At 45.9% G+C, this 25,698-nt stretch overlaps 1 protein-coding gene across 1 annotated transcript in view; it reads left to right on the top strand.

The window, feature by feature from the left end:
- APPL2 (adaptor protein, phosphotyrosine interacting with PH domain and leucine zipper 2) overlaps window positions 1–25,698 on the top strand; it is a 63,426-nt gene that overhangs the window by 17,818 nt on the left and 19,910 nt on the right. The window contains exons 3-14 of the mRNA XM_003269957.4: window positions 1,319–1,378; window positions 1,904–1,975; window positions 7,757–7,844; window positions 10,873–10,914; window positions 11,043–11,101; window positions 11,869–12,015; window positions 15,292–15,374; window positions 19,570–19,728; window positions 21,145–21,333; window positions 23,435–23,477; window positions 23,561–23,617; window positions 23,713–23,801. Of these exons, the coding sequence (XP_003270005.1) occupies window positions 1,319–1,378; window positions 1,904–1,975; window positions 7,757–7,844; window positions 10,873–10,914; window positions 11,043–11,101; window positions 11,869–12,015; window positions 15,292–15,374; window positions 19,570–19,728; window positions 21,145–21,333; window positions 23,435–23,477; window positions 23,561–23,617; window positions 23,713–23,801 (1,088 nt within the window). The remainder of the gene's footprint in view (window positions 1–1,318; window positions 1,379–1,903; window positions 1,976–7,756; window positions 7,845–10,872; window positions 10,915–11,042; window positions 11,102–11,868; window positions 12,016–15,291; window positions 15,375–19,569; window positions 19,729–21,144; window positions 21,334–23,434; window positions 23,478–23,560; window positions 23,618–23,712; window positions 23,802–25,698) is intronic.

Genomic DNA, 25,698 nt, shown 5'->3' with positions numbered 1-25,698 from the left:
CTTAAGCTTTAACTGAGCTTTGGAAATGCAAGGCAAGTTTTCTAGGCTGCCCATGTCAGTGGTAGGAGGATAGTGGTAGAAAACTGCTGTGTAGCCAGAGATTAGAGGAATAAACAAGAGGAGAGGAAAGTGAGCAGTACGGGCTGGTGAAAATGGCTGGTGAAAATGGCACAAATCAGTCCTCCCAGGGCATCACAGCTCTTGAAGAGCAGTGCTTCCTCGGGTTTTCTGGGATACTTGGGTTTAGCTGTGCTTCTCTTACCATCCATCATTGCCAGCGAATGTTCTAAGCCTGGTGGAATCTGACCTTGTCATATGCTGCTTCAGTCCCCACTGTGCTTCCAGTAGGTGTGAGCCTGGGCTCCGGGGACCTGCACACCTTCCCACTGCCTCATTCCCAGCCTGATATCGCCTCCAAGCGCACAGCTCTTGCTCCAGCCACGCTCCACTTCAGAGCTGTTCAGACAGGCAGTGTACTTCTTCCACGTGTTGGCGCCTACTGGAAAGCTCGTCCCCATGGCTGACTCCTAGTTTGTCTTCAGAACATCTGTTCCCTGGAGACTGTCTGTCAGAGCCTCCCAACACAGCCAGTATTTTTCTTTTGCAGTTCTCATCACACTTGTAACTATTTTTTTGATGCGTGCTTCCCTAAAAAGCCCCATGAGGACAGGGACTCTGCCCTCGTTGAATGTCTGGCACATTACAGTTGCTCACTTCATTTCTTTATGGACTGAATGACCAGAAGGAGCAGTCATTTGTAAAGCGTTAAAAAATAAAATAGCAAGCTTTAACCTTTTGATTTGTTTTGGTCTTGTTTTCCAAATGTCTGAACAAAACATTTTATTATTTGACAGGCACACACATATGCTTTCTTCTTTTTTATTTTTAGCTACATATGGTGGAAAGGGATTGTTTTTCTTTTAGAATTTTTTTTGAGAGACAAGGTCTCACTCTATCACCCAGGCTAGAATGCAGTGGCACAATGATGGCTTACTGCAGCCTCAACCTCCTGGGCTTAAGGGGTCCTCCCGCCTTAGCCTCCTGAATAGCTGGGACTACAGGTGCATGCCATCCTGCCTGGATAATTAAAAGTGTTTTTATTTTGCAGAGATGGAGTTTTCCTATGTTGCCTAGTCTGGTCTCAAACTCCTGGTCTCAAGTGATCTTCCTGCCTCAATCTCCCAAAGTACTAGGATTATAAGTGTGCACCACAGGACCCAGCCAATATTACTTTTTAAGGGATTCTCAGAGATGGCATTTTTCAGTGACTGTGTATACATTGGATTAATCTTACTTGCTTTTTCTCTTCTCTCCACAGAATGAGATGTGCCTAGCCACACAACAGCTTTCTAAGCAACTGCTGGCGTATGAAAAACAGGTAACTTGGTATTTATGTGGCCTATGATGCTGCTGTGTTCAGGACTTTCTTAAGTGGAATTATCCAGCGGCATCCTTAGAGACCTAAATTATTTGTTTCATTTTCTTCATAGTTTTTTTGTCTTGTCTTTTCCCTTCCACTGATGTATTGAAATCAGTGATTATCCCACAGTCTTTATGACGTTTTCTAATTAGCCTCTAGAAGTAATTAACTGCTATTGAGGGTTCTGAGTCTCCAAGGAACTACAAGTGAATCAACATTAGCAATTCCAGGAAATAAACACTCAAATAAAGTCAAAAAATATGTTTGACAGAAAGGAATGACCAGGGAGGGTCAGATGAGTGCACCCTGGGGGCAGGACAAAGGGGATAGCTGTGACTCCCTCTTCAGGTAGACACTTCTGACAGGACGTGCTCTTGGAGAAGAAAGGACGTCAGTGTGGAGGGTCGTATTCTGCAGGTGATGCGTCGTGCTGAATTCCCCAGCATTCACTTAACACCTGCTTCTTTTATTCTTTGGTCTTAGAACTTCGCTCTTGGCAAAGGTGATGAAGAAGTAATTTCAACACTCCACTATTTTTCCAAAGTGGTGGATGAGGTAAGATAGCAACATAGAAAATTTGTATTTTATTCTTTCTTGAACTTTATCTTTTGTTGTTATTTTGGCCCACTTTCCATTTTTAAATATCTACTTAAATATCTGAGAAGGTATCTCAACTTTCTGATCTTCCAAAGCTCCTTTCATAGGAGAGGTTGTACACTAACTATTAACGTTTGTTTCTGGTTTGAGGGGAAAGGCTTCGATATATATGAAGAACAGACCAAAAGAAAGATTTCTGAGAATTTGGTTTCCAAAGGAGAGTATATTAGTTTCTCAGATTGCCATAGTAAATTACCATGAATAGGTAGCTTCAAACAACAGAACTTTATCCCCTCCCAGTGTGCTGTAGGCCAGAAGGCTGAAGTCAAGGTGTTGGCAGGGCCACACTCCCTCCGTTGGCTCCAGGGAGAATCCTCGTGCATCTTTTGGTGGCTCCAGGTGTTCCTTGGCTGTGGCAGCATCACTCCAGTCTGGCTTTACATCCCCTCTACCCCCGATGTTTTTCCTCTTCCATGTCTTCTCTTCTTATACAGGCACTTGGCATTGGATTTAGTGACAATCCAGGATGATCTCATTTCAGGATCCTTCATTACATCTGCAAAGACTCTTTTTTTTCAAATATTCACATGTTCTGGGTGGTCATATCTTTTAGGGGAGGGGTACAGTTCAACCCACTACAGAGGGTTTATTTTTATGGTTTTTTAAATTATTTTTAAATTTTGTAGGGATGGCCTCTTGCTTTGTTGCCCAGGCTGGCCTCAAACTGTGGCCTCAAAGGATCCTCCTGTCTAAGCCTCCCAAAGTGCTGGGGTTACAGACATGGGCCACCATGCCTAGCTTACTACAAAGGGTTTAATACAACTGTTCTTATAGCTATAGTTTACAGTACATTTGGAATATTTGTAAAAAAACAAAACAAAAAACCAGGTATAGGAAAAGTGCATAAATTCTAATGGTAAAAAACATAAGAGCTCAGATGCTACTAGTGCTGGACAGAACTCTGCAAAATTAGGTAGATATAAATAGTTCCATCTTTTTTTTTGTTTTTAAGACAGAGTCTCGCTCTGTCACCCAGGCTGGAGTGCAGTGGCGCGATCTCGGCTCACTGCAAGCACCACCTCCCAGGTTCATGCCATTCTCCTGGCTCAGCCTCCCGAGTAGCTGGGACTGCAGGCGCCTGCCACCATGCCCGGCTAATTTTTTGTATTTTTAGTAGAGACGGGGTTTCACCGTGTTAGCCAGGATGGTCTCCGTCTTCTGACCTCGTGATCCGCCCACCTTGGTCTCCCAAAGTGCTGGGATTACAGGCGTGAGCCACCGCACCCGGCCAAATAGTTCCATCTTTTAAGGAGTTTGAATACTCAGAGAATCATGATAAAGAATAAACATAAAGGAGTATGCAGATGCCGTTTAACTGACCAGTTATTGATCTGCAGTAGATACCGTCTTTGGTTTACAAAATGAGAAACCAACATTCATATAAAACTGTACTAATTGCATTTTCGTTTATTCAGCAGACCAGTTCAACAAGCCATTATTTATTCAACAAACATTTATTGATGACCTTCTACTTAGCAGACGCTGTTCTAGGCACTGGGGTTATAAAAGTGAACACGTCATATGGTTTTTATTGGGCTTTGTCCTCTACCCTACTAAGCAGTAGGAAAAAGACAAACTCGTTCTCTTTCTATACTTTCAGCACTCAGCACACTTTGGTCACCAAAAAGTGTGGGTTTTCCCCACATCAAGCAATTCTGTGACACTAGCTGGCTGTCCTACAATTTAACTTAATTCCGACATATCTTACCTGGAGGTAGCCTCAGATCCCACAAGTTAAGGGCATGATCCCACCAGACTACCCCCTCCCCCACACTTCAGATGCCAATTGCAAGTCTAGGCCTCTGGTACTTCTGACAAACGAGCTATAGACTGGGGGTTCCTGCAACATCCCCCTGGGCTTTGATTATTTTCTAGAATGGCTCACAAATCAGGGAAACACTTAAATTTACCAGTTTATTATAAAGGATATTACAGAGGACACAGATGAATAGCCAGATGAAGTGATACATAGGGCAAGGTACAGGGGAGGCAGCATGGAACTTCCATGCCCTCTCTGGGGACGTCACCCCTCTGGGCTCTGCCAGGTGTTTTAACGACCTGGAAGCTCTCCAAACGCTGCAGTTCAGGTATTTTTATTGGCAGCTTCATCACATAGATGTGATCAACCTCTAGCTCTCTCCCATTCCTGGAAGATGGGGGTGGGGCTGAAAGCTCCAAGCTCGTAATCATGGTTTGGTGTTTCTGGTGACCAGCCCCTATCCTGGAGGCCACCAGGAGTTGCCTCATCAGAACAAAGACACTCCCATCATCCAGGAAATTCCAAAGGATTAGGAACTCTATGTCAGAAACTGGGGTCAAAGACCAAATATTATAACAAAATATGCTCCTAGCACCCCTATTGCTCAGGAAATTAAAGGGTTTTCAGAGCTCTCTGCCAAGAACTGGGGCAAAGACCAAATACATATTTTTTTATTATTATATCACACGCACTGCGTGGCTCTCTCAAATGTGTTGAAATGGATAAAAGATACATAGAAGACGTAATTATAGAGGAGCAAAAGTGATTTTTGGAAGGTTGGGGAAGAGTTTTTCTTAACAGTAGAAAGATAACCCGGGGCGAGAAGCAATAGACTGCACCCCTGAGTCACATGTTTGCTTGAGAAGAGAGTTGCTAAGGAAATGCGGTTGTCGAAACCCCAGAAGCAAGATTTCCAGTTTAAAATATTTACTTACAACCACGTTGGCATGGGCAGGAATGATGATTGTTTCAGTAGGGAGTGAATAGTTCCCAAAGGATGGAAGTATGGTTTTTATTTTTTTATTTTTTGAGACAGAGTTTTGCTCTTATTGCCCAGGCTGGAGTGCAATGGCACGATCTTGGCTCACCGCAACCTCTGCCTCCCGGGTTCAAGCAACTCTCCTGCCTCAGCCTTTCCAAGCAGCTGGTATTACAGGCATGCGCCACCACGCCCGGCCAATTTTGTATTTTTAGTAGAGACGGGGTTTCTCCATGTTGGTCAGGCTGGTCTTGAACTCCTGACCTCAGGTGATCCGCCCGCCTCAGCCTCCCAAAGTGCTGAGATTACAGGTGTGAGCCACCACGCCCGACCAGAAGTGTGGTTGTTACAGGCAGTATCATGGCACCCTGGAAGGTTAGCTCTGCAAGGAGTTTTCAAACAAACCTTTTGATGTAAAGACCCAGAGAGCAAAAGCAGTTAGGCCAGGTGGGGCCTAGATCTGGGAAGAGGAGAGTAGCTTTTGAGGCTGTTTGCTCTACCTGGGCCTAAACCAGGTTGAAAAAATTTTAAGGCAAGTTATTTGACTCAGAAATTAAGGAAAGATCAACAGAAAGTAGAAATTTATGTGGCTTATATCTAATAGAATGCATTGGAATGAGATCTTACATGTTATAAGTCACACAGAGATTTCCATGCATGGTGATTTCCCTAAAAGCAGAGTTTCTGGACCACTTCCTTTGAGTGCACCTGAGACAGGATGTCATTGTCATTAGAGTCCACTGATTGAAGACTGAGCATGTATGCCAGGCACTCTGCTCTGAGTGTGTCCTGTTCATGTCACTGTCTTGTCCTCACATGCCTTAGCCATGCAAGGAAGATGCTGTTGTCCCCATTTTCTATATGGCGATGCTAAAGTTGTGAGAGGTGGTACATGCCCCTTCCATTCTCCTCAGCGAAGGTGCTCTGGTCAGCAGTGATTATCCTGTACAACTCACAGCTCAAAAGCCCCACGTTAAAAGCTGATGACATAATCCCCTTAATTCTTGGGGAGAAAATGAGTAGCTGGGAAATGTACCATTTCTGAAGTATATAACCATTGGAAAGACACTTAATCTTTCTGAGTTTTGGTTTCTCCATCTTATATGGCATCAGCAAGGCCCACTTAATTGGGCTATTATATTGATTGAATTAAATAATGTCTTTCAAAGCGTCAAGCACAGAGCCTGTTAACTGTTAATGAAAAACAGTACCTTTCTTATAGAAGTTTTTCTGGAAAAGTAGTCATCACATTCTGTTCTGAAGGCATTTACTGGCATGGCTGTCTTCCTGTGTTACCCCCAAATATAGCTGCCATGCTTTGACTCGGTCGAGTGATAGGGAAAGTGTTAGCAGCTTGCCCCGGTGCTCCCTTGCCTGGCAAATGGTTGACCTTAGGCAAGTCTTTAAGCTTATAAGAGTGGCCTCTGAAGACACAGCCTAGAGGACCAGATCTGTTGGGAGATGCACGTGCAGAAGGTTGATGAATATGTGTGACTGCCAGCACTGCTAAAAGAAACTTTGCCACATGTTGAATCCAAAAATGATTGCTGGGTGATTTCCCCTTAGTCACCCAGCAGGAATCCCAAAATATCTGGAAGTCTGTGGTCTAGTGGGAAAATCCCTTCCACTATATTCATTGCCAACATCTAGATTCCCAAACATGTGAGCATAAAGGACAAATTCTATATCCCAGGCTATGTAGTGGAAAGTAAACAAATCTTAGATCCCACCAGCCCCAGATTAGAAGCCCAGCTGTGCTATTTATTTGCCCTCTGGATTTGGAGAGCTATTTGCATGTCTGTAAAGTGGTGATGATAAATAATACCTAACTCACAGAATGGGTGAGAACTACTTAGTATTGAGCATATAAAGCTGGCATGCAAAAAGTACTCAAAAATGCACTGATAGGGATAATTTTTATTTCTCCTAGATAATTTACAAAGATAGAATCTACTGAGTCCTTGAGGTAGAAAGGGAGAAAGAGTCAAGAGCTGTTAAAATCATCTGGTGAGGAGCATCACATCCAAATGCAGTCGTCTTATATCTTACTCTCAGAAAGGTCCTTTTCTAGACTAAAGGTCTGAAATCTGGCAGAGTTGTTTCGTAGGGAGTGTTCTTTTTTTTTTTTTTATTTGAGATGGAGTCTCGCTCTGTCTCTGTCACCCAGGCTGAAGTGCAGTGGTGCGATCTTGGCTCACTGCAAGCTCCACCTCCCGGGCTCACACCATTCCCCTGCCTCAGCCTCCTGCATAGCTGGGACTACAGGTGCCCGCCACCACGCTGGCTAATTTTTTGTATTTTTAGTAGAGACAGGATTTCACTGTGCTAGCCAGGATGGTCTCGATCTCCTGACCTCATGATCCGCCTGCCTCAGCCTCCCAAAGTGCTGGGATTATAGGCGTGAGCTACCATGCCCAGCTGGTAGGGAGTATTCTTTCTCCAAAGTCACTTCTAGGCCCATAGCTGGCTCTGGTTTTCAGGCGAGTAGGTTTCCAGCAGGCCCGTCATTTAGGCGTGGCTTCAGCCTCCCTGGAGAGTGAGAGAGCTGAGCAGCCCGGCGAGGTCCTGAGCCATGACAGCACTGACAGCTGGCTGTGTTCTCTGCAGGCACATCCAGGCATTACGATTCTCCAGTGGGGTGAGGCCCAGAGTGGGAACACAGAAGAAGCAGAGTCTGCCCGGTGAACAGGGTAACTGTGGGCCCAGACACTCTGTTAGCAAGCTTCACTGGTGCCCTGGTCAGTTAGAACCTTGCATTTCATTTTTCATGCTTCTAGGCCAGTATCATTTACTGCTTTATGAAGGGTACTTATTTGCTAAGGAAGTCTCCCTGAGCTCTGTGACCACACAGAAGTGTTCAGTGTGATTCCTTGGTGAAATGAGACTGTGTCAATAATAATAATGTATTTAATTTACCTGAATACCATTCTCTTTCTTTCAGCTTAATCTTCTCCATACAGAGCTGGCTAAACAATTGGCAGACACAATGGTTCTACCTATTATACAATTCCGAGAAAAGGATCTCACAGGTAAAGTAACTGAGTTCAATGCCAGTTACCTTAAAAATATTGTGTAATGCACTTAATAATAATTCTTACTGCATTACTTTCTTTCAATGTGTAGATTGCTGAGAAATGCCTTTCTTTTTGAGCAGTTCAATTCAGCGAACTTTTACTGACTTCCCACTATGTTCCCGGCTCACCTAAAGGAGATCACAGGCCAGTGGAAAGACAGGTGTGGAAACAGATCGTTGTAATATCGTGTGATGAGGGCAACAAGACAGAGATGCACAGGAGTAGAAACAGCACACAGAAAGGCGTGCTAGGGAAGGCTTCCTGGAGAAGGTGATCTCTGAGCTGGGTTTTGGAAAATGACATTAAGGCTGTGTTCCAGATTAGGGGACATTTGTAAAGTCATGCTGTTCTTGGGGGAACGTGAATGCTTTGGAATGGAAAGCGGGAGCTTGGAGAGGGGAAGATGGGATAGGAACCGTGCTTTCCCTGTGCTAGACCCTGGGGATGCAGCTGTGAACGATGGATGGGGGCTGCTCTTATGGAACTCCCAGTTAGTGAGTAAGGGAATCTGTGAGTCAGTCAGAAAACTTAGTTGTCCTTTTGGACTAATTTTGTTCTTCAACTAAAATATAGCGTTAGGACAATTTTATGTTTCTTAGAAATCAAGGTAGTCACAAAATGCACATAAAAAAGAATGAATAATCTTGAAAAAACTTAGCTGATGTTAGAAAAGGGACTCCACATTTTCTAGTCCTATTCTCTCTTCATTGGAAGTATTTATTACTTAGAGTTTAAGAATTACATTTTCTAGAACACTGATATAAACAAGTTGCTGGCCCCAAAAAAACCTAAACCTGAATGCTAAAAGATCTGGTCAGTATATTACTTAGTCTTTAAAAATATATCACCTTAACCTTTTATTGCGGCGGGGGTGGGGGCGGAGAAAGGTTGCAGTAAATCTAAAGACAAGTCTTAAAGGTGAAGATTGGCTGGGCGCAGTGGCTCACGCCTGTAATCCCAGCACTTTGGGAGGCCGAGGTGGACGGATCACGAGGTCAGGAGATCTAGACCATCCTGGCTAACATGGTGAAACCCCGTCTCTACTAAAACTACAAAAAATTAGCCGGGCATGGTGGCACCTGCCTGTAGTCCCAGCTACTCGGGAGGCTGAGGCAGGAGAATCGCTTGAACCCAGGAGGTGGAGGTTGCAGTGAGCCGAGATCGCGCCACTGCATTTCAGCCCAGGCGACAGAGTGAGACTCTGTCTCAAAAAAAAAAAAAAAAAAAGGATGAAGGTTTTCCTCCCTTGCTTTGAGATCCCCTGTGTTGATGTCACCTGAGGCTAAGGAACAATGATAGAACTGGCATAAACTCTACCTAAGGTCAGTTTGGCAGCACTAAAACTTAATAAATAAAAAATAACAAGTAATAACCTCCATTTGCTTGCATAAAGGGAAGCCTTGATTAAACAAAGCAGGAATTTTAGTGCTTTTTAGTGTTGCTCATCTATCATTGCATAGGAAGCTAAAACATGCTTGCCTTAGTCATCTGCTGATTATTCAGTCCTCACTGAACGCCTTAGTGGGTGCATTTTTTTGAAGGGTTTTCTCTAAATAAAATCATTGGAAGTGAACGGGATGTCATTTTTAAAACAAACTCCAGTCTGTTTGAAAGAAAATAATCATCTCCTAAGACCTATGTTGTCAGATTTATGTCTTTCAGGTTTGCTTATGGGAGGCAGAACTAGCATTGAGAGTGCCCAGAAGCATTAATGACAGGGGCCTCCGTGAATCCAGTGACCCTAAATGTGGATGAGTAGTATTTGCCCAGGATGGTGATTTTTTAAAGTGGAATAAAACTGCTCATTAGTCGTAAGAAGGAATCTTCTTAGTATCTTTGAAAAAGGTTAAACATCCTTTTCTGATGCCACCCAGGACATCGCTTTGAAGTATTTGGCCCCGGGTCATACCTGAGTCAACATCAGACCAGATTAGAATCTGACCTCCCTCTGCCTAGACAGTGGCGTTTTATCTTACATTTCTCGGCCTTTATTTACTCACCAACACAAGCACATAATCTGAATGAAGAGAACACAAGAGATATTAAGGAAACTACTTAAAATTGATAAGTAAAGAAACCTAAAACTTGACTCCAACAAGAAGTAAAAGATGGGAGAGAAAAAAAGAAAAGTGCAAGCAGGAAAGGGCAGAAAGCAGCCTGATATCAAAAGAGCATGAATAACGCAAAGAGAATTTAAAAGCTGGAGGCAGTTTGGAGGCAAATTGAAAACCAGTATAACCAACCTAGATGTGAATGGCTTTGCTTTGTTTGACAAAATGAAAATGAATTGTTTTAGAATTGTAGAAAGTGTCGCTTTCTTTTAGGTATCGATCATTGTGTTTTTAAGTTTCTAACCTTGGACAGTCACTGCTCTCAATGATCTTTTTGGATTTTTGGTCTTGGGCTTGGTTCAGCCATCTCTGTGCCTGATGGGTGTGGCACTCACTTGGAGTAATAGTTATTGGTGTTGGCTTGTCGCAACTACAGTATGCTAGATCGTGTCACATTTTTCATTAATACGAGAACCGCGTATTCCTTTGTCCAGGGATGACTCCAGTAAGTCAGATATTAAAATGGCAACACAGGAAGCTTCTAGGTTCTGGGTGTAGAAAGATGTATTAAGACACTCTATTTAGGGGCTGAGGCACCAGAACTTAAGTTTATACTCCAGGTCTCCATGAAAAGTACCTGTCCACCACACTGTCCAGCCCACCTCCCTGGCGTGCCCTCTCCCTCACAGACCCTGAGCGCTACGTGGAGAGGCGGGGCTGCTCAGGTCGTCAGGGTCACTGGGTGTGGGGGCATGGTTGAAGCCATATGTTTCAGTGAGCCCAGGTCCCAGCCTCTGGGCCAGGCCTGTGAGAGCAGGGAACTGAGGTTCCCTTGCACGCATATTCTCTTATTTTCAGGGGAAAGTGCAGAGCTCCGGGTTGGCATGTTTTATTTTTCATTGCTCTGAGACGGTCCCTTTTCTCATTTTCAGAAGTAAGCACTTTAAAGGATCTATTTGGACTCGCTAGCAATGGTAGGCACCTTCTCCTTTCCTGGTGTGTGGGTGTGTGGGCTTACTGTGGCAGAGAGGAGACGCCCAATGAATGTTGTTCCCTTTCGACCCTGACCCTCCTGGGTGCTCAGATGTCTGTTTATTTTTAGAGCATGACCTCTCAATGGCAAAATACAGCAGGCTGCCTAAGAAAAAGGACAATGAGAAGGTAAGAATACTTTACATGTTGTTTTTCACTTCATTTACATAAAGGCTTTTCATGTCTTCCTCTTGTGAATTTATGGCATAAAACGGTGTCGTGGTTATTTTTTTTTTTTTTAGCTATACATCGACTTTTAAAATTATTCATTCCAAATCTCATAAGTAGACCTCCACTTCTCTATTCTATCTTTTCAAACTGGTTTATTAAACACCAGCTTAGAGCCATTGTAAGATTATGGTCACACAGGGGTTTTAACTTCAGCTTGCTGCCTCGTCTGACTCATTTATCACCCAGGTCACTTGAACTCCTTGCCCCAAGTGTTGACTCTGATTCTTTAACCCATGCTTTCTAGGACCTTCGCTACTCTAGATAATATTGACTATTTTCATGCATATAACTTTTCACTTCTGTTACCTGATCTCCTTGGACTAAATTATGTCCTTGGCATACAGTCTTATGAGTGAACTAGAATGTCTGCGGCCTTCTTCAGTACATGCTGCCATATTTTATCCTGAAGGACTGTAGGACTTTGCGCTGTTCCCAGGAGAGTACTGGCTTCACCTCACTGCGGCCTCACGAGCACTGAGATGCTGTTTCTTGCATATTTTTAATTTGTATTTTTTAGAAAGTTGAGGTGCAGCCTTATCTGTGTTTTATTATATTTGTCACAAAAATGGTTATAATGCATACACACACATTTTGAAGTGCACGCTTTTACAGAATTGTCATGTACAGTAGACAACTTGGAAGTTTTCCTTTCACCTTTTAACCAGGTGAAGACCGAAGTTAGAAAAGAGGTGGCCGTGGCCCGGCGGAAGCAGCACCTCTCCTCCCTTCAGTACTACTGTGCCCTCAACGCGCTGCAGTACAGAAAACAAATGGCCATGATGGAGCCCATGATAGGCTTTGCCCATGGACAGGTAGGGGAGTCCCTCCCTGAGGGCTGAAACCTAAGCTAGCTGTGACGTTCTGCTGAGAGAGCACTCAGGAGACACTGAAGCATCGTCGTAGAAAGAAACATAAATGCACAATCTCCCTGGCAACTTTGTGGTATTCAGCACTTGGTTGGACAGCTTCCAGTTGAGCTGGATCATCTTCAGCTGGACATGCATTGGCCTCGAGGTAGGCCATATGTTCAGGAAATGAGGCCTGGGTCCCAAGCCTCTCTTGGGGAGGAGCCTGTGTGGCCCTTTTTTTCTAATCCAAATGAAAGCCAGCTGGGTGCAGTTCTCCTAGAAGCAGCTACCACTGGGGTTGGGATAGCTCGCCTGTCACCCAGGATTCCCGGCACTCCTTGCTGCTCTGTAGTAAGGCCCCCCCTCTGCTGGCTCCTCAGGCGGCACCTCTCCTAGGTGATCCCAGTACCTTAACATCTGGGCAGGGGAAACGTTGCCAGTGCTTTATGAGGTCTTCTGTATTTACTGGGTTTCTATCCTCCTATTTAATGGTTGGCTGAATATTTGTCTTAAGAGAGGCTCTACTTTAAGGATGGGGAGTTGACTATAGTGGCACCAGTGCAGTGGAGACAAGAGTGACCGTGAATGTGAGACTGATGGCACCACCCCCTCACTTTCCACCCCCGTCCTGCATGTGCCCCACTCATGTTGTCTCCAAAGCCATCCTTTGGTCTGTGAGAAAGGCACCCAGGAATCTTCTCTCAGTTGCCAATCTATGAACAGAAGGGGATGCGAGGAAGCAAAATGTTAAGAAAAAGTCACCAACTTAAAAATACCTGATATATGAACATCTAATACTTCTATAATACATTTTTAAGGCACATATATTAAAAAACAAAAACCTCACATCAGTGTCATTCAACAAAAAGGGGAATGAGAGAGGAGCTTTAACCCATTTCCTGTTTAGAGAAAAAAAGTGCAGCTCACTGCCAGCACAGTAGTCTCAGGGCAAACGGGAAATGGGTTCGGAAAATATCCAAGCTCAGTTGTCTTCCTTCTTAATCTAGTTGTTAGGTGGTTGAATGGTGAGTTCACTGAAGTCAGCCTATGCCTTTGGAAGTGATACTTAAATAGAGCGATAGAGTCTTTCTGTGTCTTCTGAGTGAAGTAGCACCACCCAGCTGTGGGCGGCATCAGTCTTCAGCAGATCGTGGGAGCTGTCCAGGTGCTTGTGATGGGCACTTGTGCACACAGGTGTGCAGTAACTCATACTGTTGCCCTCCCCTCTCCTGCAGGCAGTATTGCAGCTGGCAGATGGCCTTGCCATATCAGAGAATGCCGGGGCTCTCTTTGTTCTCTTTAGTTAACCCCTCCTGGATTGACGCCATCCCTCTGGGGCCGTAACCTTGCTCAGTCAGAGGCCTAGGGTCAGGAAGGGTCTCAGATGCAGCATCTCGGAAGGATGAGCAGCTCTGGTCCTGATTGGTCAGTGCTGTAGAACTTGCTTGATAAGAGGGTGTCCTGCATGGCCTATAGGACAAGCTTGACACCAGCTGGTTTCATTCTCGTTCATGGCCAAGGACTACCTCACTGCTCCCAGCCTGGACTCTCTAAGTGAGTGCTCTGGCCACAGAGGGAGAAGAGGAGCTGTGGGTACTGTAGCACACATGTAGCCCCAGTTCTGGGGGAACAGCAGAGCACACCATCATTATTGGGTGGCAGGAGCATCATTTTTGAGAGCTGAGAATGGCATCTTTCATTTTTCATATCCAGATTTCAAGACACAAGACCAAGTAGGCCCTTTCCCTGTGGATTATTTTTAAATGCAGATGAAAACAACAGCTCCTTCTCCTAGAAAAGTTTGTTGCCTGGCACCGTGGAGTGATCTTCTGGATGATTCAGAAGCATCAGCTGTCCTCCTGCCTCATCCGACCTTGGCAATCAGGGTTTATTGAGCCTCAGCCTCTGTGAGCTGATGGTTCTGTGAACATAGCACTTCCTGCTGCTCACTAAGGCAGTTGTGGTGGAGACTCACCAGGCTTCTTGGCACCACCCACCTTTGTGGAGGTGTGGGGACTCCATTCCTGCCTTCTCCAGCCCTTGAAGTCATGTTTGGTCCTCGTGCCTGCAAACTGAGGCTCTGTATTCGGTGTGCAGGTTTTTGAGAACAGAACAGTGACCTCCAGTGTTATATTGACGGGACAGGCTGTGATGCGGCTGTAGAGCCAGTGTCTTACCTGCCTTCCGTTCATCCATTCGCCCACTTGCCTTAGGGATTATGTGAGCCCCTGCCCTAAGGAGCTTACAGAATAGCAGAGGAGCTAAGACATGGCCTAGGAGTCCAAATTCCAAAGGAGTTCAGGGAGGGGAAGGAGAGGGAGGCCACCATGACATTGTGCCATTAGAAATGCAGAGTGCTGACTTAACAGATTAATGATATTAAATGATTAATATTCATTTTGATATTTAACATTTCAGGAGTTCCAAATGGCATTTCCAGTGGTGATCTCTGTATGATTTAAAGATCATGGGGCCAGAACAGCCCCCTGCATGTATCACCTGGGTTAGGATGACCACAATCATCCATTTTTAACCTGTGATAACTAAGCACATTAGAATACATGCTTTCCCAGGGTATCTGGGGAATAGATGCAAAGCCGTCAGAACTATGCTGAGAATATCTGCTAGCCTCTTCAGGATCAGAGGTCGATTTTGGTGCCTGCCATGCCAGGAAAGGGAGGTTTCCAGGTCAGACAGACGAGCTGGGTTAATGTGTGAGAGAATACCCTTGCTCACACAGAACGTTCTCTCTCTTTTTTCATCATCCAGGCTTGCAACTGTAACTGTTACCTCCCAACCAGCAGACATAGAAAATGGAGCTGTTCATACCTAACGGGCAGATTTGCAAAAGTCATGGCTGTCGAAGAATGGAAACTGGAGCTGCTCAGGGTGGGATGGTGCAGATGCCACTAATACACAGAAATGTTCTTCTTCCCCTCTCCCATACCCCTGCCCTCCAGGGTTTGTCAGGGGACCCAGACTTTCTGGGAAGTGAATATTAGACAGGAGTCACAGGAAGTAAGGAATCCCTTCCATTGGCACCCAAAAGCCAGCAACTGTGGTTTCCGTTTCAAAGTGCATAGTGCTCAGGTGTAGACTCAGTAGAGATGCTGCCGGTGCCGCGTGCGAGGCGGGCCAGCCAGCTGTGATGGCGGCCCTCACACCGCCTGTCTCACCTTCAGTGAGTTCACTGATCACTTCCCTGGATGATTTTCAGAATATTATAATTATATCTTTCAGATTAACTTTTTTAAGAAGGGAGCAGAGATGTTTTCCAAACGTGTGGACAGCTTTTTATCCTCCGTTGCAGACATGGTTCAAAGGTAATGCTGCACTCCGGCCAGGTCTTGTGTGCCCCTTGCCTTTCATGCTGATCTGACATCTCTGGGAGGTCGGGGGGAGGGTTCTAACTGTGGAGGGTCGCACAGAGCCTCTGTCCACCCCAGAAATGGTCAGTAACAGTGCCCTCGCCTTAGCTTCCGATATTCATAAATATCTGGGGCACACTCGCGGAGTTTTCTCTAGATTTCTTGTTGTGAATATTGGAGTTTCACGTTACAAGCCTGGGAGTCCAGCTTAGCTTTGCTGTGGTTTTAGAAGAGCTCTTGGCTTTCTTTGAGAGTACATGGCAGTAGCAGATGGAAGTGCTGTCACTTTTCAGGAAACTCTGACCAGTGCATTAATTTATAATAGACAAAGGAGGGATAGAGCCTTTTTGGAATTAATTTTAAAAACTGTATTTGCTTATTTTAAGAAATACAACATCACTCTCTTCAGTAGTTGAGTAACTGCCACACTTACTGGAGGCTGTGGCCGCCCTGCCGCCCGCCCCTCCCCAGCTTCCATGACAGGGAGCTCTGAGGGGGGCCCTGGCCCCTGCAGCCTCAGGCTTGGTCCATCCGGAGCACAGCATGGGCTTCCCAAGTGCTTGTCACGAGTTCTGGAGTATAGAAGTAGGTCGTGTGTGTGTGTGTGTGTGTGTGTGTGTGTGTGTGTGTGTGTGTAGTTGACAAATAGACAAAATGGAAATAATAAATAAGAATTTTATTTCATGTGGATACATGAAGAGAAAGTTACTCATTTTCTTGAAGATGTTGCATTTCACCACACTTCATGAAGGCTAAACAAGGGAATTGATCTAGGTAGAAGTCTATGTGAAATGCTCCAAAAATAATCAGTCCCAAGAAAAGGCAGTGCTGAGCACTGAGACAGATGCAAAGGGAGCTGAGAGCATATACCCCTTCCTGAAAGTCACTGAGCTGTTTAGCTCTGAATAATTGGCAGCAGTGAGTGATGTAGCTTTTATTTATAATTATGCTAGAAACCAACTTGTGAAAATCTGATTGCAGTTTCTTGCCGTTTAATTTATTTTGTTCTTAGCCCCTGGGAATGTTAGGAGGAGGTAGAAGATGAGAGGCTATTAAATGGCCACTTTGTAAAAGTATCCTCCATCCCTCATCTTTCACTGTCTCTTCCTCATTCTGCTTTAACTCTCAGAATTCCTCGGACTTCTGTGTTTCTGGAAGAACCATCTATGCCTCAATTTTTTTCACACACCTGATTATTTTCTGAATGGGTAGCAGGACATTCGTGCCCATGCGTGTGAGATGCCATGGTTTCCTCTTTCTGCAGATCCTAGAGCCTGTGTCTTCCCTTCTTGTCAGCATTTCCATTAGCCATTATTAAATGGCCAACCCAAGTATAGCACCAGCCATCCTGAGAGAACCACAACCCGGGCATTAACGTCAGGGTCTGCGCCCGGGCTACACGGCCTTATCTGTGCAGGCTGGGGCTGGTTCTGTGAGTCACCCCCTCTGTCTGACAAGCTGTATTTAGTTATGGGGTGACAGGCAGCTAGTGGGGTTTCCAAAGTGAACCTTGCAGCACTTATTCAAATAGCTAAAGTACTGTTTTGAATGCTATTTTTCCTGTAATTTTTCATTTCATGTTGGTGAGTAAATATGACCACTTTTCTCCAAACCAAGGGGTGGTTTTGTTGCCGCATTGCCATGCATGAGCAGCCAGCCCGCCCAGGGAAGCCTCAGAGTAGGATCTGGTGGTGGCCCTGAAGCTGTGCAGCCCCTCCCCGGGGGATGATGCCACAGGTGCTCTGTGCCTTCAAGGTGGGGGCAGATTCAGAACCCAGTGGTGGGAATCCAGACAGCGCAGCATGGTTTCCAGCCACCCTGCAGAGCTTTCTTTATTCCCTAACCCTATAGTGATACAGTTCTACCTTTCTGCGGCTCATATCTATATATGAACAGATATATATACTTTTATATATGTGTGTGTGTGTGTATATACATGCTTTTTTGTTGTTGTTTTATCTGTGAAGAGAACCAGTTGAAAGCAGTTAATTTTGACCCTGTTCCTTTGGTTCCTGGGAACCTTGGATGAGCTCCCAGTGTTTGAGCCTGAGTCTGTGTGGGGTGGGGGAGGGGAAGGCAGGGCAGCTACTAAAAATCTCCTGGAGTTGTACGCAAGATGCCACGTTGGTGCCCGTGAGTGTCTTTCTGGGGACAGGATCCTTCTCTTGTATCACATCTTCAAAGAGGTTTCTCACCCATAAAAACTGACCCTGAGCTCTTGACAGGCTCTTGGTCCCTCCTTCCCCTTCTCTCCTCTCCCTTTCTCCTCCCTTGTTCTATGTGCTGGGCTTGGTCTTCCACGTTCCATTCTCTCAGCCGGGGCAGTGACAAGCAGGCGAAGCTAATGAGGTTTGTCCTCCAGCTTACCTGTCCTAAGGCCACCAATGGTAGAGTCCCTCATCATCCCAGTCAAATGTCAGAAAAGCCAAAATCAAGCTGCATTAAAGAAGAAGGGCTGACCAGGAGCAGTGGCTCACACCTGTAATCCCAATACTTTGGGAGGCCAAGATGGGTGGGTCACTTGAGGCCAGGAATTCAAGACCAGCCTGGCCAACATGGTGAAACCCTTTCTCTACTAAAAATACAAAAATGAGCTGGATGTGGTGGTGCATGCCTGTAATCCCAGCCGTTTGGGAGGCTGAGGCATGGGAATCGCTTGAACCCAGGAGGCGGAGGTTGTAGTGAGCCAAGATCATGCCACTGCACTCCAGCCTGGGTGGCGGAGCAAGACTCTCTCAAAATGAATAGATAGATAGATAGATAGGAGCAAGACTCTCTCAAAATGAATAGATAGATAGATAGATAGATAGATAGATAGATAGATAGATCGATCAATAGACAGACAGACATATAGATAGATAGGGAGGGAGTGGGGGAATATGGTACGTCCAAGCCCAACGTTCTTCACCTACAGAAGAGAGAGAATCCTCAGGTGCTCACGTGGAGAAACACTGGCCCCCTATTTGCTTGTGATTTTAACCCTGTGGTTGCCGTGTCTCCTGGGACACAGTGCAGAGGAGCACCTCCTCTAAATTGTGATTTCTCTGATGGATGGGCCCTGTTGGGCAGATTGTGTTTAGGACTTTGTAGCCAAGACTGTCACTACTGGGTGGGGTGGCCTGGTGAGGTCTAGCTCAGTAGGGGAAAAGGGCAGCCACCATTTCCACACCTCAGCACACACCTCCATGAAAGCCAGGGGCTAATGTCCCAGAGCCAGGCCATCCGCCCACTTACCCCTGTGTGAGCAGCCCTTGGCCTGCTAGCCTATGCAGCCTTGGGGCAGATCTGTGGCTGTTAAAAAAGGAAAAGCATTGCCTTTGGCTTTGTTGTTGCACCTTAGTACCACTTCCTGGTCATTTTCCTGTCACCACCACTCCTGCCTAAACCAACTGCAGGGGAGGCATGACTACCATTTCATTCCTTCCTTTATGGAACTTGCTTAGGCTGCCTGTGTGAGCAGCCCTGGAGGATGGGCTTCTCAAAGCTTTTCTCCAAAAATTTGCATCAGCGGTGCTGAGCATGGATACCTCTGTCAGCAGCAAAACTGTTTAGCTGGGTTCGGCTGGGTGCGGTGGCTCACACCTGTAATCCCAGCACTTTGGGAGGCCGAGGCAGGAGGATCACGAGGTCAGGAGATCGAGACCATCCTGGTGAACATGGTGAAACCCCGTCTCTACCAACAATACACACAAAAAAAAAATTAGCCGGGCGTGGTGGCGAGCGCCTGTAGTCCCAGCTACTCAGGAGGCTGAGGCAGGAGAATGGCATGAACCTGGGGGGCAGAGCTTGCAGTAAGCGGAGATGGCACCACTGCACTCCAGCCTGGGCGACAGAGCGAGATTCTGTCTCAAAAAAAATAAAAACAACAAAAAAAAATGGTTTCGCTGGGTTCAAGCATAGTTAAATGGCATTCCTTAGGTTCTGTTTTAAAATAGCAGTCATATAAACACATTTACTACTGCAAAATTGAGTCCCTGTGATTCATAGTTTTCAGGGCCTAAGGGTAGAGGGTTGTGGCCCTGTAGGAGGCTGGCAGCTCCATCTGTAAGGCCGGAAGCTTTGTGGGGGTGGAGTGATGGCTGCCAGCGGCTTCTTAGTAGTGCTGGGTTGGCCAGCAGTGAGTAACTGACCCAACACCTTCTGTCTTAAGCATTCAGGTAGAACTGGAAGCCGAGGCGGAAAAGATGCGGGTGTCCCAGCAAGAATTACTTTCTGTTGATGAATCTGTTTACACTCCAGACTCTGATGTGGCCGCACCACAGATCAACAGGAACCTCATCCAGAAGGCTGGTTACCTTAATCTTAGAAAGTGAGAACACGACTGTCTGCCTCTTTTTCTGAAATCAGTTTTCCCTAAGAAGTGACTGAAAAGCAATCTTACATGCTCCATTAAAGTCGGAGGGAGGTGGGCGGGTGAGACTGGGAAGAACTCCCATCACAGCAGCCCTCCCACTTGCAACACAGGAAACCTCTGGGGCCCAGGCGCCAAACTGCACTAAGAGATGGGACTGGAATCGAGTCCTCTAAGAGCCCAGTGCTGTGGACTCTGGTCACTGTGGCCATGTGCAAACAGACCACTCTTAACTGTTGCCGTCCTGGACCAGTGACAGTTTTTATCCCCTCATGCCACTTTCCCCACACCGGCTGGCAGGTGAGAGCCATGTGCTGGAGACCTACCTGCGAGGCCAGAGGCAGGGACAGGAGGCTCTTAGAATCAGTTTGATTCATACTGATTGTGTCACACATTTACCACTCAGGTCTTTAAGTGTCCATTTTGAATGGAAGGGATGATCAGGTTTAAGTGCTTCTGTGAGCAGAGAGGATGTTGTCATGGTGTGGTGTGAAAAGCACTGACTTTGGAATCAGACACTCCAGCTGGGCTGAGCCTTGATCTCTTCATCTGTAAAATGGAGCTGATAACTGCACCTGCTTTATGAAGTTAGATTGAATGTGGTCATCCCTCCCAGGCAGTGAGCACTCAGATGTCAGCCGTTGGCATTTGGAGAAATTATTGGGGCAAGAAGCCCAGTGCCTTTGGACATAGTTGCTACTCAGTAAATACTGAGCCAAGTAAATGTGTTTGATAACCCCCAGTGGAGGGTCCATGGAGAGGAACTGCCAGCTGTTACCAGGCTGGAGTACCTCTAAGGTCTGTGAACTTGGGGCAATCACAAGCTAAATGTCCCCTGTAGTTCTGCAGGTGTAGAAAACCCACCAGGTTCTGTTGTTATTTGCCAGGAACTAGATTTTCCTTTTGTGAGCAGCCCACAAAACAAGAATGACCTTCAGTTAAAGCAAAACCCAATCCGTTGAGAGCCTCCTAGGACTATAGGCTGGGTGCTGTGGGCTAAGGCAACCCTGACTAGATTCAGAGCAGCTCAGCTCCAGGTGTCAGAGAAATGATTCTCCAGGTGTTCAGTCCTTAATGGTGTCGGACTCATTCTAGTTCCATCTCCTGGTTTAGTAGTCAGCGTGTGGCTGCAGTGTGGGGAGTTGGCCCTGGGACTGGTGTCTCCCTTGGAAGCAGAGCCCATGATCTCCCAGATCATTCCAGCTAAATTGTACCCTTCTGCTGCTCTTTCCACTTGAATGGGCAGTTTTGCTTTAACGATATAAAGAAACACATTATTTCTAAAATGCCACCAGTACCCATAAGGTAGCAAGACTTGGAGGTGGCCGCTGGTGCTTTCTGGTACTAATGGGCTTTTTAAAACACAACTCACAGCAAAACAGGGCTGGTCACCACCACCTGGGAGAGGCTTTATTTCTTCACCCAAGGCGGGAATCTCATGTGTCAGCCCAGGGGAGCCGTGGCTGGAGGTTTGATCCAGGACCTGGACAACTGCTCAGTGATGGCCGTGGATTGTGAAGACCGGCGCTACTGCTTCCAGATTACCACACCCAATGGAAAATCGTATGTCTCATGCATTTTATTTGGGAGGAGAATGAGTATAGTGGTTCCACCCGTGCCAAGGGCCTCCTGGTTCATTCCTACGTGCCAGCCCGCTGTGGGAGAGGCCCCAATCTGAGTATTGTTGACCTTTCAGGAGGATGATTTTCTGCTCTCTTTAAACAAGCCCACATGACCCATAAGGGATCCAGCCTGCCTTATTCCATATGGAGATAAGTGAGGGTTTGTCTGTGGGTTTGGAGAAGAGATGACCTACACGTGTGAGACAGCAACAGAAGTTGTGCTTGTTAGCATAGATTCTCAGAGAGAGAGAAGGCTGTGGCTACTCCTAACCTGTTGTAAAGCATTTGTGTTTGGATTGTGGCAGGGGCGGGTAACTGTATTTTGGTAAGGACGGCCTTCCTGAGAAGGCCATTTTTCCAGCAGAAGCAGTTGTTGTGAGAAGTGCACTCCACTGCAGCAGTATTGTCAGCTGCCTGGCTGTTCCCACATGCCCTGTATACCTGAGGGGCCCCAAAGAGGTGGTACTTTAACAGTTCGCAGCCTGTGGTCATTCACGGTAGATCCCGTCCCAGTGGGATCCCCTCTCAGAGCGGTGGTTTTTAAACTGCTCCAAGGAGTTCAGGGTCCCATGGAGGGGCTTCAGGGTTCACCTGCCTGGGGAGAGGAGTGGCCCTGCCCATCATCAGAGCCGCGCTTCTCATTGCATTCTATTAAGATTTGACCTGAACAGCAGGGGTGGGGGTGGGGACAGTGTTGGGATGATGTCTCTCCTCCCAGCTTGGCAGAGCAGCTTTAGACCTCATCCTTCCTGCTTTGGTGATGGGAAATGACCTGGGAATGGAGATTCCTGGATGCTCATCATGGTCCTTTGCAGTTACCTCCTCTGGGCCTCACTTTCCTCAGATATAAAATAGGGATAAGATCTATGTTACCTCATCTGCCACAGATGAGAGGAACAAGGGAACTGGCAGATGTGGGGTCGCTTTAAAGAGTTAAAGCCTCGGCTGGGTATGGTGGCTCATGCCTGTAATCCCAGCACTTTGGGAGGCCAAGGCAGGTGGATCACCTGAGGTCGGGAGTTTGAGATCAGCGTGACCAACATGGAGAAACCCTGTCTCTACTGGAAATACAAAATTGGCCGGGCACATTAGTGGTGGCGCATGCCTGTAATCCCAGCTACTCAGGAGGCTGAGGCAGGAGAATTGCTTGAACCTGGGAGGTGGAGGTTGTGGTGAGCCAAGATCACACCATTGCACTCCAGCCTGGTGCAACAAGAGCAAAACTCCATCTAAAAAAAAAAGAGTTAAAGCCTCCACAAAAGTAGGGCAGTATTACTGTTACCTTATTCCCGGGCCTCCATATGCAGCAGACTTTTCAGTTCTGGGAAAGGAGTGATTGGGCTGCTAAGTCCTTCTTTGGGCATGGTTGGAGGAGTGGCTGGGCTTGGAGTCCTGGTCATCTTGGATCATTAGAGGAGGGTCAACAGATGGATCTCACTGTAGAAACACAGACTTGGGCTAGAAGATCTGAGTCCCACCTTCTCATTTCATAGATGAACATGCTGAGGCCCAGGGAAAGGGCCGTGTTTGTCCAAGATCACATAGTGAATCAGGGCAGAGCCAGACCTCCCAGCCCATTTTCTTTTTTCTTTTTTTTTTTTTTTTTTTTTTTTTTGAGATAGGGCCTTGCCCTATCACCCAGGCTGGAGTGCAGTGGCACAGTCACCACTCACTGCAGCCTCAACCTCCTGGGCTCAATCGATCCTCCCACTTCAGCCTCTCTAGTAGCTAGGACTACAGGCACACACCACCACACCCAGCTAATTTTTGTATTTTTTGTAGAGAGGGGGTTTCGCCATGTTGCCCAGGCTGGTGTCGAACTCCTGGGCTCAAGCCGTCCTCCTGCCTCGCCCTCCCAAAGTGCTGGGACTGCAGGTGTGAGCCACCACACCTGGCCCTGGAACCCCATTTTCTTTCCCTCTCATCATGCTGCCTTCATGGCACTTTTCCTCCCACACCCCAGCTAAGTTGAGTTTATGTAGAAAAATTCCCAGTCACTGAGATCGGGGAAGCACTTAATTACTTAGACACTTTTGTTTCAGGGGAATAATCCTCCAAGCTGAGAGCAGAAAGGAAAATGAAGAGGTAAAAATTGTGTTTGTCATATTTCTTTCCTAGTGTGGTGGGTGACTTTGAGATTCAGTGTTCTTTTTTAATGTCCTCTACAGTGGATATGTGCAATAAACAACATCTCCAGACAGATCTACCTGACTGACAACCCTGAGGTAATTATCAGCCGCCTGCATCTCAGCCCTTTGCTCAACCTGGAAGGTAGGCGTCCACCTCCTGGGACTGAGTGTGTCTTCCTGTGGATTTTTAGGCAGTCGCAATCAAGTTGAATCAGACCGCTCTGCAAGCAGTGACTCCCATTACAAGTTTTGGGAAAAAACAAGAAAGCTCATGCCCCAGGTAACTAAAGGACAAAAGAAAACTAGCTTTTGTGGAGCCAAATTATTGATTAGGAATATGAAATGAGTTGTTGCTTAATCCACACAAACCAAGGCACGTTTTTCAGCCTGTTTAACAGAAGCAGTAATGATGGCTGGGAAAGGTTAAATACCTGCCTGTGTTCACACCACGTTGTGAGTGGTAGAGCCAGGATTCAAGCCTGTCTGATGTCAGCATCCCTGTCCTTTCCACTGGACCATGCTGCTGCAGTCCAAGCAAACAGGACATGCATGGGGGATCCTGCTAGTCAGGAGTTCTCCCCACGTTTTCTATCAGTGTCAACAAAGTAATGGAACGAAAGCAAAAATGTTTTTAAAAAATAAGGAAAAAAAATTGCCTTTTATGTATCCATGTTAATGCCCACGCCTTATCTGAACACACAGTGATAGTTTTATACGTACATTTATTTTGTATTTGCATATACTTTTTTTTTTTTTTTTTACTATTTCTGTCTTTTTCAGAATTGTTCCTTTTAGTAACTACACCCTATTCCATCATTTTTTTTTTTACTTACTTATTTTTTAATTTTTTCAAGACAGAGTCTCACTCAAGTCACCTGGGCTGGAGTACAGTGAAGTAATCCCAGCTCATTGCAACCTCCACTTCCCGGATTCAAGTGATTCTCCTGCCTCAGCCTCCCGAGTAGCTGGGATTACAGGCGCCCGCCACCACACCTGGCTAATTTTTGTATTTTTAGTAGAGATGGGGTTTCACTATGTTAGCCAGGCTGGTCTTGAACTCCTGACCTCAAGTGATCCACCCGCCTCAGCCTCCCAAAGTGCTGGGATTACAGGCATGACCCACTGCGCCTGGCCCATTCCACCATTTATTAACCATTGAATATTTAGGTTATCTCCCCAGCATTTACTATTACCATTTAGAGCAAACATTTTCATGCATACAGCTTTCCTCATTTTGAATACTGCTTTAGGATTTATTCGAGGAATCCTACCTTTTGTCTTAATGGGAGTTTCCATCTGGTTAAATAGTAGAGGGCTGTATTTTCATACTAATGAAAGCCTGGCATTAAAGGGTAAATTAAAATTACGACTATATTTGGTGTTCATCTTTTAGTGGCATGGTAGAAAGAACCCCATTACATTTTGTACAAATATCTAATGACCCCAGAAGGAAGTCATTAGAAAACTCAGTGGTTAAGTAACTTCCCAGAATCTGTGCAGTGTGGAGCCAGCGTTCACACGCCGGGCATGAGGTATCTGAGAAGGAACGGGAGAAGGTAAGGCCAGAAAATAGGTTTGAGTCTAACTGGAAAGACCTGGGTGCCCTGCCTAGGAGTTACAGGCAATGGAGCAAAATGGAAGGTTTTGAGAAAATGGGCGACAGTCAGAACCAGGGTTAGGAAGACTATTCTGCACCTGGGTGGGATAAATTTTAGGATAAGCGTTGTGGGAAGAAGGGGAGAGTGCAAGACCCAGTAGGATGTTGATGTAGTAGTAGCTGTGAAGCAGAACATGAGAACTTAAACAAATGTTTTAAAAAAAAAGAGGAGAAAGAGGCAACAAGTCCGAGAAACATTTCAGCACCGTAACTTAAGGATTTAACAGTTTATACAAGTAGCATGCTTTATGAAATGGAACTCTAAGGAAGACACTATATGAAAGGAAGTGGAACTAAAGATCCAGTCAGTGAGGGTTAATCCCGTAGCCTTCTCCTGGGTAAATTTATGTCTTCTCTTTGTAAAGTTACAAAAATGTTTCATGTGCACAGTGGAGGGAATACCAGACCTGCAGTTGAGAGACATGGGTTCTAACGATATCTCTGCCTTGTGTTATACACAGCTAGATGTCCCTGAGTAAGTCAGTAAATGCTCTGGGCCTTTGTCTTCTCAGCCTTGTGA

The sequence above is a fragment of the Nomascus leucogenys genome, chromosome 10, assembly GCF_006542625.1.
Source record: "Nomascus leucogenys isolate Asia chromosome 10, Asia_NLE_v1, whole genome shotgun sequence".
Classification (NCBI taxonomy): Eukaryota; Metazoa; Chordata; class Mammalia; order Primates; family Hylobatidae; genus Nomascus; species Nomascus leucogenys.
The sequence above is the reverse complement of the archived record's forward strand: the minus strand, read 5'-3'. Positions and strand labels throughout refer to the sequence as shown.